The sequence below is a fragment of the Lycium ferocissimum genome, chromosome 4 (assembly GCF_029784015.1).
Source record: "Lycium ferocissimum isolate CSIRO_LF1 chromosome 4, AGI_CSIRO_Lferr_CH_V1, whole genome shotgun sequence".
In the NCBI taxonomy this organism is placed as follows: domain Eukaryota; kingdom Viridiplantae; phylum Streptophyta; class Magnoliopsida; order Solanales; family Solanaceae; genus Lycium; species Lycium ferocissimum.
In genome coordinates this window covers 40,169,072-40,186,304 of record NC_081345.1, presented here as the reverse complement: position 1 = coordinate 40,186,304, position 17,233 = coordinate 40,169,072, and the positions used below count along the sequence as shown (strand labels likewise).

General features: G+C 31.9%; 2 protein-coding genes across 3 annotated transcripts; both read left to right on the top strand.

The window, feature by feature from the left end:
* The first annotated feature begins 373 nt into the window (after positions 1-373).
* LOC132052900 (uncharacterized) lies at positions 374-3,645 on the top strand. 2 transcript variants are annotated; one of them, XM_059444615.1, is made up of 3 exons: positions 374-514; positions 754-2,305; positions 2,857-3,645. In XM_059444615.1, the coding sequence occupies exons 2-3, from the start codon at positions 900-902 to the stop codon at positions 3,098-3,100; spliced, it is 1,650 nt and encodes a 549-aa protein (XP_059300598.1). In that variant the 5' UTR covers positions 374-514; positions 754-899; the 3' UTR covers positions 3,101-3,645. The 2 variants fall into 2 exon arrangements, with proteins under 2 accessions (XP_059300598.1, XP_059300599.1); XM_059444616.1 differs by having other exon boundaries at positions 416-2,305.
* A 9,953-nt stretch (positions 3,646-13,598) lies between these two features.
* LOC132054047 (transcription factor MYB119-like) lies at positions 13,599-16,000 on the top strand. The gene is made up of 3 exons (XM_059446121.1): positions 13,599-13,987; positions 14,135-14,261; positions 15,031-16,000. Exons 1-3 carry the CDS (start codon positions 13,599-13,601, stop codon positions 15,916-15,918), a joined length of 1,404 nt encoding a protein of 467 aa, XP_059302104.1. The 3' UTR covers positions 15,919-16,000.
* The last annotated feature ends 1,233 nt before the right edge of the window (positions 16,001-17,233 follow it).

Below are 17,233 nucleotides of genomic sequence, written 5' to 3'. Positions count from 1 at the left end.
TACTTCTCCGTCCGCTTTTGGACTTTGTTGAGATTGTATTTTATTTTATAATATTCCTATATTATTATTATATTTTTAATTTTTTCCTTTTTATTATAATAATAAATAAATATTACTCCATCTGTTTCAATTTATATGAACTTATTTTTTTAATTTATATCAAAATGAATAATTTCTTTTCTAATTTGGAAATAAATTCACTTTATGAAATGATTTACAGCCACACAAATATTCAATACTTATTTTGAAACACAAATTTCAAAAATATCTAATCTTTCTTATATATTATGTTTAGTCAAATAGATTCACATAAATTAAAACGGAGCTAGTATTTGAAAGTGCCTTTTTTTCTTTCAAGCTGCATACAGCTTATATATAAGACCTCAACTGGTCTGCTATCGATGATAAGCGTAAGTCGTAACTAAGCTACTCGCGCTACGCTTTCACCGCCGGCAATCACTGCTAACACGGTACCGTCTTAAGCTTCACCGGTGACAGTGCCTATTATTACTACGTAAGTTGACGTTAATTTCTATGCTCATTGCATCATTTTATTATTGGACTCTGTTATACGATCCGATTTTAATGGCTTGTGTAATTATTGGTAGCACGGCCTTTTTGGTTATTGTGTATATTATTTTGCGTTTACCGATTCAGTTCAACTAGATAGTTCCACTTTCCTTGTATTTTCAGGGAACAATTGTGAACGTTATTTGACTTATTTGGTCGGTTCATTTTTACTTGTTTTTGCAGGTTTTGGGATCTTGAGTTAACCAAAAAAAAAAGAAAGAAAGAAAGAAAGGTTAAGCCTTTCTGTGGATCCGAATCAAAAGGGTTCAACTTTTTTTTTTTTTTTCACCCCCATATAATCTCTGATTAATAATTTTGAGTTCAAAAAAATGGGTGTGAAAGTTGCTACAACATGTTTGCAATGGACTACTCAACCTTTTGTTCCTCATTCACCTTCTTCTTCTCAAACCTTTGCTTCTCCAATTTCCTCAAAAAAACGTAGTATTAGTAACAAAGGGTCTCTTATTTGCCGTTATGTTCATAGGCTTGACCAATCTGCTCTTTTGGGTACCCAATTATTGAACCTATACAGATCTAAATCTTGTGACATACCCAAACCAAGAACTAGAACTATTAGAAGGGCTAATAGTACTAGTGCCTGCTTAGATTCATTTTCAGATGAAGAATTTTCTAAGGAAATTCAAGAATTGGCCTTGAAATTCCAATTCTCAGACGTCGAAAATCCCAGTACAACAAGGTCTCAGCGCGAAGTTATTGAAAGTATTAGCAGTGATGGCGGTCATGATATTAAGTTTTTGGAGAACCAAAAGCCATTTGATCCACTAGAACAACCTGATTGGCCTGAAAGAGACGAGATAATTCCTGCTAATATCGAATGGAAGGCGAATAGTGTGGATCTTCCTTTTTCTCTTAGGATTATAAAGAGAAAAAAACAATGGCAAGATGGGATTAGAGAAGCAGGAGAATCAGCTTATTGTTCTGTGAAAAAAGCGTTTTCGAATATGGTGTTCATAATAAGGGAACTGCAAAGCTATACTTTGCAGATGAGGGAAATGTTGTTTTATGAAGATCTACAAGGGATATTAGTGAGAGTACAAAAGGAAATGCATGCATCTTTTGTGTGGTTATTCCAGCAAGTATTTTCACATACACCAACTTTAATGGTATATGTGATGATACTGCTTGCAAATTATAGTGTTCATTCTATGGCAAGTAGTTTTGCTATTGCTGCCACACCACCACCACTTACCGAAAGTGTTTCAACTTTAGATGAGAGTCATTTCAACCAAAGATTTGATTCTTCAACAATTAAGACATTTTCAGTGTCATCTTCTTCAAGTGGGAAAACTACTTCTATTGGTGGAAACAATGGAGGTGGTGGGACTTACAAGCCAATTGCTAGTGGAAACGATGGCGATGGGACGTTCGACAGACGTATGTTAACCAATGGGATTTCTTCAATTGGGAGCAGTAGGGTCAGTGAAGAAGAGTGTGTATCTGGTCAAGAAACAAGGGAAGAAGAGTTGCAGATTTGGAATTCAATCGTAGATGAGGCTTCAAAGATGCAAGCTTCAATGAGAGATGAAGCCTTGGATCATGAAACCATGCAGAGATTTGTGTCACCAATACATGCAAATATTGAAGTTGATGACTATGCTGATTATTTCAGAACAGAGTTGCTGTATCAAATGGGACTAACTCAAGAGCCTCAAAATACTCTTTTGTTAGCCAATTATGCTCAGTTTCTTTTCTTGGTAGCTCAAGATTATGACAGGTACCAAAATTTTCTATCCTTTTCTTTTCTATGTTAGATTTTTAATCCTGCTAAGGAGAACTAGATCTAATTGGTAGATTTAATCATGAATTTTTGCTTATTTAGCTGATCTCTTAGGTCAACTTAGTTGCTTCATAGAAAAGTAATTGTTTTGATGGCTTGAAAAATCAACTTCACAATGCAATGGTCATTTTCTGTAAAGTTTGGGTGGGATTGTATCTTGATAGAGGAGTCTGTGGTAGTACCTTAATTTCATTTCTAGAATTATACTATTCTTAGTGGCCCCAAGGTGCTGGTTCCCATTCAAATATCATACTGTATGTAGGCCCCATTAAAGGCTATGTTGGTCAAGATCCCTCAAAAATGTCATTGCATCCGTGTCGTATCCTCCAAAAATCATGTATCTTGGAGAATTCAAAACATGGGTGCGACAACATTTTTGGAGTAGTATCCGAGTGCCATAGATTAAAGAACATTAAGCTTGTAGAGCTTTAGAATTTGCTTTAAAGTTGGTTTGTTCTGAATTATTTTTGTGGTTTTGTTATTTACAGAGCAGAGGAGTACTTCAAGAAAGCAGCAGAGGTGGAGCCAAAGGATGCAGAGGCATTGAATAAGTATGCAACTTTTCTATGGCAAGTAAGGAAGGACCTTTGGGCTGCAGAAGAGACTTATCTTGAAGCCCTAGCTGCAGAACCAGACAACTCATTTTATGCAGCTAATTATGCTAATTTTCTATGGAATACTGGTGGTGAAGATACTTGTTTCCCACTCGACTCCCCCGATACTGATAGTTAATCCCAAAAACCCAAAAAAGAAAAGAAAAGAAAAGAAAAAGAAAGACGATTGATTAAAGAGGAAGATGAAGGTGTAGGACAAAACAACAGCATAAGAGAAAAAAATAAGGGATAACAAGAAGGGTTATGTCCAAGATAATTTTGGTTTGCAACATGTGAACTGCTCTCTTGGAATTTCCCTTTGTTTGTTAATTGCTGGACAGTGGTGTTATGGAGACAAGGAAGGGTAAGGAGGGTGACTTGGAGTTGTTAATTAACAACCTCCCTTTGGCCTTATTTTCCTACTACTTTCTAGTAGTAATATGATGATACAGCTCCTCATGAGGTGTAAATTCAGCAAGTCCTGGCTTTAGATCAGAGAAAAGTCAGAGGGTCTTGCTTGGGATTTTTTCTGTTTTCTTTAACAGTTTTTCCTTTTTTTTTTTTTTTTTGCATAGTTCACATGGCCAAATTGTAATTAAACTTTTGTTAATAGATAATTGCAATTTTTTTTTTTTGTAACTTCTGTAGCTTGCTGAATAACATGATGCCATGGTTTTGGTCTTATTTTCCTACTACTTTCTAGTACAAATATGATGATACAGCTCCTCTTGGGATGTGTAAATTCAGCAAGTCTTGCCTTTAGATCAGAGAAAAGTGGGAGGATCTCTTGCTTGGGATTTTTTCTGTTTTCTTTAATAGTTTTAACCTTTTTTTTTTTTTGGGGCATAGTTCACATGGCCAAATTGTAATTAATCTTTTGTTAATAGATAATTGCAATTTTTTTTTGTAACTTGTGTAGCTTGCTGAAAAACAAGATCCAATGCATAGTTTGAGTATCAAAATTGGGGGAGAAAAATAAGGGAGCCCATGCTTTGTGCTATGTGAATGCTGTAAGCACTAAACACAGTACTGCTTGGCTCATGAAGCTAGTTCCTTTCCAAAATCTAGTACTATTATTTAATATGTGCATCCAGTGTGAAATGTCTTTATTTTCAATGAAAAAGAGAAAGAGACTGTAGTATATAAATGCATTATCTTTTTTCATAGATCAGAGTTGGGCTACACTGTCACGTGACTATGTTAGAAATACCAATTTCTCTTTTGAGGTGTGATGGCGTCGGTCATTGTAGGAGCAACAACCTTAGTTTAGCAAAAAAATCAAAGAGCAGACACGAAAAAATATTAAACTTAAAAATTGTAATTTAGATTTTTTTTTTGACAAACTATGCAAATTCATTTCACAAAAAAATTCATTTCACAAAAAATTAAGATATCAATTTCTTATTTGACACTGAAAAGCAAATGCTTTAACTCTTGTATTATAAGCTCCGACATTCTTCTTAAATTTTAAACAACATTGATTTTTATTTATTTAAATAAGCTATATAATATTAATAATTGTTGTTGTTGTTGTTATTATTATTATTATTCTCTTTTTTCTGCCTGGGATAATAAAAGGGTCTGTCTGTAGATACAGCTTATCTTCTAGAAATCACAAAATTGAGAAATTAGAGTCCTTTCGTTCATGACGATGATTTGGTTGCAATTGTGTGGACCTAGTGCTCAAGTTGAAGGTGGCGCACTATCACTTTATACTACACGTGAGACATATTTTAAATAAAATAACATTGATTAAAATATCTATTGAGTATTCGAGATCTTTCTTAATTTAACCTTCCTAGCTCTGAATGGAAAAAGACGTGGAACTACAGACAGTATTCACACAATATTTCACACTCTCCGATGAAGGAAAATGGCTGGAATAATGGAGAAACGACTTTTACATGGGGAGTAATTGGTCATTCTTGTGGCCTTGTGCTACGTTACTGACAGCAAATGGAACTATGGAAGATAGAGATTAAAGTCTTTATTATTATAATATTATACAATGGCATTGCAAAAGTTACATAAAAGTCAACTATAAGATAATGATTCATAGAAAACGTGGATAGGAAACTTGAAGAAGATAGGATGAATGACATATTATAGTCTCCATTAATCAACAATTATAGTGTAAAAAATTGTGGAGTATATATATAATTTACGTTCTTAAATATTGCCATTATGATGACTACTTAGCTCTATTGATTGCGTTATTGGACCTTTTATAATTTATATGTTGTTACAGTTGTATCACGTATGACTCTTTCCACAGGAGATTAAAAAAAAAAAAAAAAAAAAAAAACTAACATAAATTTTTTGTAAAAAGAAGTACAGTAGAGTTAATTTCTTGTTAATTTCATTTGCCCTAGCGAGTAGTCGTCTCGTCGAGACTTTGGGCGAAATTGAAAGTATAAATAGACCAGCGTGGGGAACACCCTTTTCTTGTTTAATTCCCCCCAATTATACCTTTAAACTTATGTTAATCCCTTAATTAAGCCAGTGTGATTGTCACAAGGAGTGGGAAATTAGGAACTACTACGGCGCTCCATCTGTGGAAGAAAACCTATATATAATGAGACATGCAGGATTTTAGGCAACAGTTAAGTGATACAACTTTACTTAAAAAATGTCAATATAATTACGTATAAATTACGGTGACTTTTCAGCTAACACCGTCAATAATTAATGTAAGGCATTTACTATAATTTCAGCTCCATGCTTCTTCCATATGTGAGACCATATCTTACTCAACTGCTTCATGTGATTTTCTTTGCTTAATTCAGTGTATGAGGAACTTCCTAGTAGATCTCATTTGGTACGGGGAGGTGGCCAGAGGAACATAAATTAATACCACCAATATTCTTTCTTCATTTTTTCTTCTTTTTATTTGCAAACCATATATTAAGCAATTTAGACGTTTTCAAATTTCTCGTAGAACTTTCCTAACTATTACTTCATCAATTCATATTTTCTAATTTTGTAAGAAGTGAGAGAAAGCTGATAATATAAGGATAACACAAATTCACGGTGAGAGTTGCCCATCTAAATAGTATAAGGATCGTAATAACACAATGACACAATATTCCCTCAAACAATGATAAACATCTAAACAGCTATAGCTTAACATTCATAGCGTCGTTGCGCAATATTTGTCGAAAGTCGTAAACTTTTATTTTCAAGAAAATAAAAGTAATAAGCATTACTTTTCAATTAATACAAATTTGAATAAGCAAAAGTAACAGTCAGCCTATTTTGGCAAATATCTATAAGCGAGAATGTCAAGATACGCAAGCTGCAGAATAATAGTATTAAGTTAGCTCGCCAAATTTAGACATTAGAGGACTTGCGAAGCAAAATTTAGCCTAACGTAACTAACTACTATTGATTTTATCAAGGTCAAAAAGCTATCGTTGGTTAAATTAACCTGTCATTTTATCACTTGATACTCCTCTTTTTTTTAGAGTTTAAATTTGACGTTGTGTGTGTGTGTTTTCTTTTTCTTTATTGTGCTTCTAACAGAATTGTGGATTTTGCTATATAAATTGGATAGTACGACAAAAATGAGCAAAAGATTGGTATTTAATCTGTTAGTTTACATAATTGATATAAGCGTAATCTATAATTTTCATCTACAACCTTTCTAAAACAATGGACATGCTATTTCTAGCTAGGTAAAAACTTGATTAAAAGTATTCGCACCAAATCAATATGCATGACATATGTTCCTAGACAACTTTTTCTCACTTAACCATAGTTAGCTAATATATATTCTCAATTCTTCAGATCGCTAAATCATGATAGGTTGATATATATGGTTAGGTGTAAACATCGGGTGCGGCTAATTATTTACAACTAGCAATGTAAACAGGTAAAAACTTACCCGCATCCAATGTTTACACCAAATCTTACTAATTAATTTACCATGGTTTGAGTCATATATTAATGTGAAAACGTATATAAACTAACGATAATCTAACAATAAGAGTGTATGTAAAGGCATATGTTGTATTTTTATTGGATGATGTAAATAAGTATAACCTTAAATACAACCTGCAATTAGGAGCTTTTCTCGCCTCCTTAACTTCAACATATGCTGCCTTAACGCAATATACTTCTTTTTTGAAGTAAATGTTCACTCCAAACGGATAGGCAAAGTAAAAGTTCACTCCAAACGGATAGGCAAACCACTTTGGACCCTTATATACATCTGATATAACAATATTTATGGTATATTTTAGTGCGTCATATAATTGAAGATAATAACGTGACTCGCCAACTTTAACCTATAATTTTATAAATCTGATTTAACACTTTCATGATCAAAGAAAAAGTAGATATTGATGGGAAAATAGGACAGCATAACTCACATCTTTTTGTGGAAAAGTTAAGAGGACCAGACATAAAGCACGAGCACAAATGGAAAATTATAACTTACTTTTTTGACATTTCTACGGGAAATTGTCGAGTTCCTTTCATATATATTAGCCTTTTCCCAATTTAAAATGGACCAAAATAGTTTACATTTTGTCTTTGTATTTCTGTCTTTGGTGAATGTAGCGATTATGGATCAGCCCACAGAAAGCCCCTAATTGGCCCACCACGGATTATAGTAAATAAATCCAATTATTTCGATGAAAGAGGTAACTTCACCGAATGATAGGTAAAGTTCATATAAAACGATTACTAAACAATTCTTTAACTCAAGTCATCCAAGATATTTAAAGTAGTTCCATCATCCATGTATCATTTGTATCCAACAAGACTGGAACAATTTACTAGGGATAAATAAGAGCTTGTCAAATTGTCGTTCCTTGGTTCGTATACTGACTCAAGATTTATCATGCAACATTAGATAAAAGAAACAAAAAAGAAAAAACAAAGTGATGTTTCACAAAATGAAGGTTAAGTGGACCTTTTATTTACCGTACAAGTAAATTTCGGACTACATATGTTGCCATAAAGCCAAGTTCAAATACTTTTTTTTTTAAAAAAAAAAAAAATAACATAGAGGGTATGGGAAGGGGAAATGAGGAAGGGGATTACAACGTGGGATTCAAACCCTCACCAACAAGGTGAAAGTTCATATAGCCAACCAACTGAGCTACTAGATCCCTTCAAGTTCATATACTTCAATTTGGCAAATTTAGTTTTATAGACTTCACTTATAAGTGGACTTAAATTTCTAAGGGAAATGCATTTGTAAATCTCTGGTGAGATTTCAATTGGAACTCCATGCACTCCATTTCTGTGGAGCAGAATTTGATCATTGGCATAATAATCATTTCACTGAATACAAACCTAGCCTCTTAAAATGCCTTCATCCACTAAAATTATTACCTAAGTGTTGCTGGTAACTTAAAGGATTCTTTTTATTGCATTAGTAAGGAAAATGAAAAGTTGGAGTGATATTAATAGAGCACTAAAGACTACTCATACGTTACCTATGAATTCCACCACTAAATAAGAACTGCAAATGGTGTATTAACAAGACTGCAAATCCGACCAATTGTTTAGTTTATTTTATAAATTCAAGTGAATTAAATGAAAAGGAAAAAGTGAGCAAAGGAAGCCAAAAAGGAGGAATCTTGGCCAAAGAACTTTTTAGAATGGCATTGTTTATGGGGAAAAAAAAGAAGGTAAAAGCCTTTAATTAGATAGAATATTTAAAATGAGAAAGTAATTGAAAGAGTTAATATTCTTAAATGTCTTTCCCTTTTTAATTGAGCAATGAATGTTGATAATTATAGACTGATTGATAAAGTGATTTTAATTTCAACAAATATTTTAAGAGAAATATAAGAGAAAAAGTCAAAAAATTGTCAAAATAAATAAATTGGAATGATCGTCATAGAGAAGTGTCACATCACCTTATTTATGCCTAGCAAATATATATCACCACTAAATAAGAACTGCAATTGGTGTATTAACAAGAACTACAAATCCGACCAATTTTTTAGTTTATTTTATAAATTCAAGTGAATTAAATGAAAAGGAAAAAGTGAGCAAAGGAAGCCAAAAAGGAGGAATCTTGGCCAAAGAACTTTTTAGAATGGCATTGTTTATGGGGAAAAAAAGAAGGTAAAAGCCTTTAATTAGATAGAATATTTAAAATGAGAAAGTAATTGAAAGAGTTAATATTCTTAAATGTCTTTCCCTTTTTAATTGAGCAATGAATGTTGATAATTATAGACTGATTGATAAAGTGATTTTAATTTCAATAAATATTTTAAGAGAAATATAAGAGAAAAAGTCAATCAAAATAAATAAATTGGAATGATAAATGAAATAATACATACATCACCTTATTTACGCTAAAGAAATATATATATATATATATATACTTTTATATCTTGGGTTTGAGCCTGGAGTTAAACTAGTATATATATAGACTTTCTATATGTATACTAGTTTAAGTCCGGGCCCAAACCCAAGATATAAAAGTAGACATTTTATTCAAAGAAATATAATTTATGTCGGTAATAGTTATATTTCAAAGAAGTATATTTTTAATATATAAAAGCAAAAGATCATTTCACTCCTTTAATATCTTAACTTTCATTTTAATGAAATTATTTACTTCAAATCAGATGGAGAGCCAGAATTTAGTTTATGAGTTTTGAATCCTATTTTTTTAAGTTATCTAGTTCTAAATTAATAATTTATATATATATTTAATGAACTTTTAAGACAAATACAAAATTTGAACCAAAGGGCTACCAAATCTGACCAAACCCGTAGCCGAAACTCTAACTCTTCCCTGCTTTAAACTCATTTTGTGTTTAAAAGATTAATTTAGTTAATCAAACAAGACATTTTAAAGATAACCCGATCTTGACTGCTAACACTATCTTTATTTTCAACACTATTGGCATCATTTAATAAATTTTAAAACTATATGAAAATCATTTCAGTACAAATCTTTTTTTTGTTTCCCACCCGTTGTTTGGTACCCGCATTGGAGCCTAACTAGGGGAAGTGTTCCTTACCAAGGATTTTTCATACCCAGGACTCGAAACGGTGAGACCTTTAATTAAGGAAGGAACAACCCGTCCGCTGCACCACATCCTTTGGTAGTAGAACCTAGAAGTAATTATTTAAAAAATTTGACATTTTATTAAAAATTATTGTGAGGACTACAAAAGTCCTTGGTTGCCCTTATAGATGAAGATACTGTAAAGATGAAAGTACATAAATACATTCAATGATGGTGGACTTACTTGACAACAATTTTTAGGTAAGCACAAAATTAGCTTCTTCTATGACAAGGTTCAATGTGATCGTCTAGAAGAGGTTGGGCTTTTGTAGGCCCAGTATACCGGTCATATGGGCATCACTTATTATTGATCTTTAACTTAGTTTCAGGATGTGGGCCTGCCGTGACTATCAGATTAGTTTAAGATCCTTCATATATTATGTGATAGTCATATGATTCATATTCAAATATGATTTTCTGAAGGGACATATACATCTTAAAGAGAAATATTTACGAAATGTAATGATATTTTTATATTTATAAAACATAACATTACAAACCATATACAAAACATGTTTTTATTTTAAAAAAATTATTTTTATATTTTTTTTTTAAAAAAAATTTCGCTCAAAAATTTATGTATGAAAGTTGTATGAAATGTGTATATGTCGCTGAAGGCTTAAAAAGTTCGCTCAAAATTTAGTGTATGAAAACCGTATGAAAAATGTATGAAATGTGTATATCTTGTTCAAGGCTTAAAAAATCCGCTCAAAATTGTGTGTATGAAAACAGTATGAAATTTGTATCTCGCTCAAGTCTTAAAATTTCGCTCACATTTTCGTGTATAAAGTTCATGTTAGATTTCTGTAAAATTAATACAACTGCAATAACATTGTATACAACTTTGATACAACATTCAAGACTTAAAATAATCACTCAAATTTGTGTGAAATGTGTATATCTTGCTCAAGGCTTAAAAAGTTGGCTCAAATTTTATGTATGAAGAACGTATGAAATGTGTATATCTTGAACAAGGCTTAAACATTACGCTCAAAATTTTATGTATGAGAATGGTGTGAAATGTGTATATCTCGCTCAAGACTTAGAATTTCATTCACATTTTTTGCATATAAAGTTCATATTAGGTTTCTGGAAAATTAATACAACTACAACAATATTGTAAAAACTTTCATACAATATTCAAGGCTTAAAGTTTTCGCTCACAATTTTGTGTATGAAAATTTCGCTCACACATACACATTTCATACATGTTTCATACGACTTTCATACATAAAAGTTTGAGGTAACTTTTTTAAGCCTTTGAGCAAAAAAAAAAAAAAAAATATATATATATATATATATAATTTTTTTTAAAATAATAATATTTTTCTGGAAAAAAAATAAAAAAACGAAAAAACATATGAAAATCCGTGATGTTTCGTATATATCGCTATATTTGTAAATAAGGAAAACTATCTATATATTTTGTAATAAAGCGTCTTAAGTAGATACTATATGTAATTTTTCCTTTTCTGAATCCAGTTACAACCCATGAAGGATCCTCTGTATAAACGATTTATTTCTCGTTGGCTGATGTAATTTAGTATTTTTACTCTCTTAAAATGACGATATGGATGTAAAAAGTTTTTAAAGAGGGAAATAATTCACACCAAGTATCTTCTTTGTCTTTTGGGTCACAAGATATGAGTTACTTATAATATTTATTTAGTTTCCCATCCGGTATTCATAGAGTTTAATCAACGTACACGAATTAACACCTTCTAGCACACGCAAGTATGGTCTCGGTTTATAAACCAATCCAATGAATAGATCACGTACGTTTATACATACATTGTTATTTATAAATTATAGTTAATTAATACACATTATTACCTTGACATATGATTTTATATAAAAAGAAAATTTGATGACAAGGGAACCCGCAGCCGCTACCCTTCGGGTGCGCATAAGGTAAATTCCGCTCCTGTGCGGCTATGCCCCCAAACCACACAGGAGAGATAACTAGCACTAGGCAATTGCTAGTGCGATGAGCTCAACTCAGAAGGCAAAGCAGGGGGTTTCGAACCCGAGACCTTTATTATGGAAACCCCATGCTCAACCAACTGAGCCACTCTTGCGGGTAAATATGATTTTATATAATTACTCTGTATGTTTCAAAATATGTGTCATTTTTGTTTCCTGGAGTTGATTTTGATTAATCTTCGAAGTTAGATTGGATTTGATTAATTTAATATTTTAAAATTCAAATTTTGAATATTCAAAAATTATCCGAAAAGTACTATAAGTATCATTATTCTCATATTAATATGGTGGGAAAAATGTTGGTCAAATTTCATGTTATTTGAATTTGGGGAACACATGTTTTTTTGAAAATTAGTACATATATTTCCGTTTGATGTTTAATAAATTTCTCTCTTTATCAATTAGTATCATCTGATTACTTTTGAAGGACGACCACTCCTTGTACGTAGTGTGGTTGTCCAAAGATTGGGAAAATAGAATAAATTATCTTAGTGATTGATTATATTGAAACCCCAGACTTTTTAAAGTGATGCATAATGAACAGTAGCTAAATAAGAAAATGAGATTAATTTCAAGCAAATTAAAGGGCCGGTCATCAGGTTATCTCCAACTGAGTAATTAAGCATTTAGTAGTAGTAATGCAAAGCTATTAATATGGAGCTTAAAGTTGTCCATAATTCCCTCTATTACTATGGAGAAAATTATGAGCACCAATTACCTTATTAATTATGAAACTTTTAATTCACCCTTCCCTCTAAAACAAAAATCAATTCGCCATTAGTTTTAAGGAACGGTAATTCTTCCTCTTTTACCTTTTTTCTCTCTCTCTCTCTCTCTCTTTTTTTTTTAAAAAAAAATATATATTGTATCACTAATTTATTTCACGCCGCTACAAAAAAATGGGCAATTTGTGGAGGTTGAAAGTTGCAATCGCAGAGGTTTTAGCCTCCTTTTGCAAATAGCAGAGGTTAAAACCCCCCGCGAATTGCAACTTTCAACCTCTGCAAATTACCCATTTTTTAGCAGTGACAGGCACACAAAAAGGAATAAAAATGGACTTCTTTTTTGATACATTTTAAAATCTTTTGTAAGCTACACGACTTAAGTCCTTCAAAGTAAAAAATCTTTCCAAATTAACAATTCTCTTCTTCATGTTTATGTCTTTTATTTTCCAAGAAATCTGCATATTTATTTAGCTCCGGCCAGATGTATATACTGCTGTCCTTAGAATTGATATTTTAGCATCTCCTGAGTATTGGTAAAACAAAAAGTAAATGCTAAATGAATTAGTTACAACTAAAAAAAAAATTAACTAAATAATAATACAATAATGAGAATTTATTGACTACACCACTAATCTCTCCCACCTTTAATTTCTTTCACTAAGAGGAAGCTCAGGAGTTACACTCACACCTCCTTTCTAAGCCCTCGGATGGGTTTTAATTAAGATCAACGGCTGGCATTAGCCCTCAGTTCTTTGCATAGCCACAACATTATAAGCTCTTTAATTTAGCTATTGTTATATCCATATCTTCCAAACCAAGAAGAAAACTCACACACTTTTCTTTTTGTTCAAAGCAATTTTTTTGGCTCAAAACATTCCTTTTTTTCCTCTTCCATGGAAGGAGAAAGTGCTTTTCATCCCTATCAAGATTTACCAAAAAATCATCCTCCATTAACAGCTATAGATAGGTTTTTGTTGAGTCATGAAAATTATTTTCCTCAAAGAAATAGTAACGAAAGAACTTTTCATGAAAATGGATTTTGTGAATTTTCTCATTTTCTTGGTGCAAATGAAAGTAGCAGTATTAGTAGTACCCATGCAAATGGGATTTCTTGGCCAAATCTGCCAGAGCAAAGTTTTATGGAAGGGTTTTTTATCAATGAACAAGAAAATGGCTTATTTGGTCATGAAAAAAATAAAAAAGTGAGTGGGAAAAATGCAAAAGAAGGTACCTCAACAACAAACTATTTGATCAAGGGTCAGTGGACTGATGAAGAAGACAGGTACGTACAATACTTGTCCAAAAAAACATGAATTTTCTTTTTGTTAGTTCTAGTAGTTTTGTTCATTTATTTTTTTAAAATTAAACCAATGGAAGAGTTTATTTATAATTAAGGTGTTCTACAATTATTATTTTTTGGATTATGAAGGAAACTACTTAGGTTGGTAAAACAATTTGGAGTAAGAAAATGGGCACAAATTGCTGAGAAAATGGAAGCAAGAGCAGGAAAACAGTGTAGAGAGAGATGGCATAATCATCTACGTCCAGATATCAAGGTTTTTTTTTTCCTTCTCTTATATAATTGTTATTCTTTCAATTTTCTCGTCTTTTAATTTGATAATTTTCTTTTCTTAATTTTGTCAAGTACTTCCCTAATTATACTTATTTCTATATCTCGTTTTCTCTAGATATCTGCAAATTAGTTTATCTATGAACAGACATTTGCTATAGATTTTGAGAAATGATGTTTAATGACACAGATTTATGGAGTACATCACTTTATTTTATCTGATACATGTGTACCTAATAATTTCTCAAAGACTAATTTCAAGGCCTTTTGTTGTTTTATTTTTGGCAATGAATGGTCCTTCTACTAGAAAACCTTTTAAAAGTTTTTTTTTTCAAGGACTAGAACCTATAGAACTTCATATGTTTGAAGACTTTTTCTCAATTTTTTTAAAGCTTGGACCAGAATGGTCAGTTTTGGGAGATGTCTTTTTTCAATATGCTTAATCGGTTAATTTGTATGTTCTTACCTTTTGTCACAAGGATTTCCTTCAAAAAAGATATTTTTAGGGTTTGGTTTTTATATTTATTTCATTCTTCTCACACTGTTTGACTGATTTCAATACTCCATTTTCACGTGACTCTGAAACTTTTCTTTGACAAGGCATCAACATTTGTTATAAAAGTGAGTCCACCTCAATAAAAAAAAAGCAATTAAAAATAGATTTCTTGTAAATCATGAACATCTTTTCTCCTCATTCTCATGATTTTTATTATTTATTCATTCTCATTTATCTTATTTATTTGTTTTACTTATAGAAAGATACATGGAGTGAAGAAGAAGAGTTGTTGTTAGTGGAATCACACAAGCAACTTGGAAACAAATGGGCAGAAATTGCAAAGAGAATTCCTGGAAGGACTGAAAATGCAATCAAGAATCACTGGAATGCCACCAAAAGAAGACAAAATTCAAGGAGAAATAAGAATAGAAAAAATCAACAAGCTGATGGCCAATGTGAACGGAAATCATATCGCCCCACCGTTCTACAAGATTATATTAGAAGCAAGTACTTCATGAATGACGATAATTCTCACCCCACCACCACCTTATTTTACGGTTGCGGTGTCAATAATGGTGGTGGAGGTTGCAGTTCCACCGTCACCACGGTCACTGCAAGTCAAAGTACCACCACCAATGCCTCCCCACCATATTCTGACGATGATTCTCCGTCTTTGATCACTCATCAAACATATGATGAAGAAATGAACTTCATGCAAAGTTTATTCGGAAATAATAATATTAATGGTACTAAAGCCATTGACTCCATGGAGACTAAAGTGACTCAGGATCTTTTCGACAAGAATTCATCGAGCTCTTCTACTGCCTTGAATTCCTTTGGTGAAAATCCGCTGACTATGTGTAACGTTGAGAGTTACACTACAACAAAAAGGGTCACGAACGAGGTTAGGAATTACATGCCTGATTATTCTCAGCATTATCCTCATGACCTTTATCTGTCGTACCTTCTAGATGGTTCTTTGGTGCCTAATTATCCAGAGTGCTTCGGATGTGGAAGTATGAATAATACAGGGATGCAGATGAATCATCAAGGTTCTTTTGGAGGAAACAATGAAGTTGATTCGATGGAGATGGTTTCAAATTCTCAGTTCTCTCAAGGAAGCCCATTTAACAAAACCTTATTTTGATTTGATTAATGTTACATTGTACGTAGAAATGGGAGATTTACTATAAAAGTTATCGTGGGATAGTACTGTTATATACTGTTTTTTCCCCTTCAAATCATGGATTATCATGATCGAGTCGGGTTTCTTAGAATGTTTAATTATTATGGCATTGATCGAGTTTTCGGTTTCTGAGTTTCTAGCGTAATTGTTGGAGTACATGTAGTCATGTATATCATTGTCAAATCATACTCCGCTTTTTATCCCTTTTTTCGTCTTTGTTTCTGTCTTTTATGGTTGCTATCTGTTTCTCGTTATTTTTAAGATTTTCGTTAAGGAAAGCTTTGTCTTTTTAAGTTGAACGGGAAGGGAAATACAGGATTATCACAATATTAATTAGCTTCTCATCAGGCCACCTCTTCGTATACTACTAGCTATGTTTTGGCCTTCTAGTTTTTTGCACTGATGATGAATGCATTAAACGTGTTACTTAAAAATGATAATGATGCATTTTAATTATGATTCATCATATATTCCGTGCCATTCTTAATGTCACTCTAATAGTTTGGACGTGGAATTGGGTCCTTGTTTGATTCTTACTATGATAAGCTCTTATAGATTAATTTTTCTTTTTTGCATTATTAATGTGTGTGTATATGTAGGTAGTATATTTATATATACTTAAATTATTTTTTATGTTATATAGTAGATGAAAAACTGAAAATTCCTGTATATATATTTATAACTTCAATTTTTTTAATGAAAAACTAAATCCTGTTAATTTAGAAGTTAAATAGGAGCTGTTTGTTCAATATAATGTTACGTTCAACCATACAACTCCACTTTATTTTACAATTCAAAATATATCATATATCACATGAGCCAGACATAACTTTCATTCCACGAAGAAATCTATTGCACCCATAATAAGTACTACAAGTTCAAATTACATTGTCATGCCTAATAATTTTGCATTATATTAGTATATATTAACTTAAATTTTATGAAGATGTATCATCTTAGAGTTAACCAAGAGTTTCTTAGCTTGTTAAGTGGAGTGTTTAATTTTAAAAAAATTAGTACCATGTTTAGCGTTCAACCATGCAACTCCACATTGTATGACAAAATGCAAAATATTTCATGTATGCTAAAACGTACTGCTTGAGCAGCATTCCGTGGAGAAATATTGCATCGATCGGCAGCAAATAGGAGTTTCCTTTTTAACTTTTATACAATGTAAGAAAAAAAATTAAACTATATCAAGTTAATTTAAACAACAGATAATTAATTTAAAGAAGTAATTAAGCTGGAACCGGTAAGCTGAAAAAGGGGATAAATA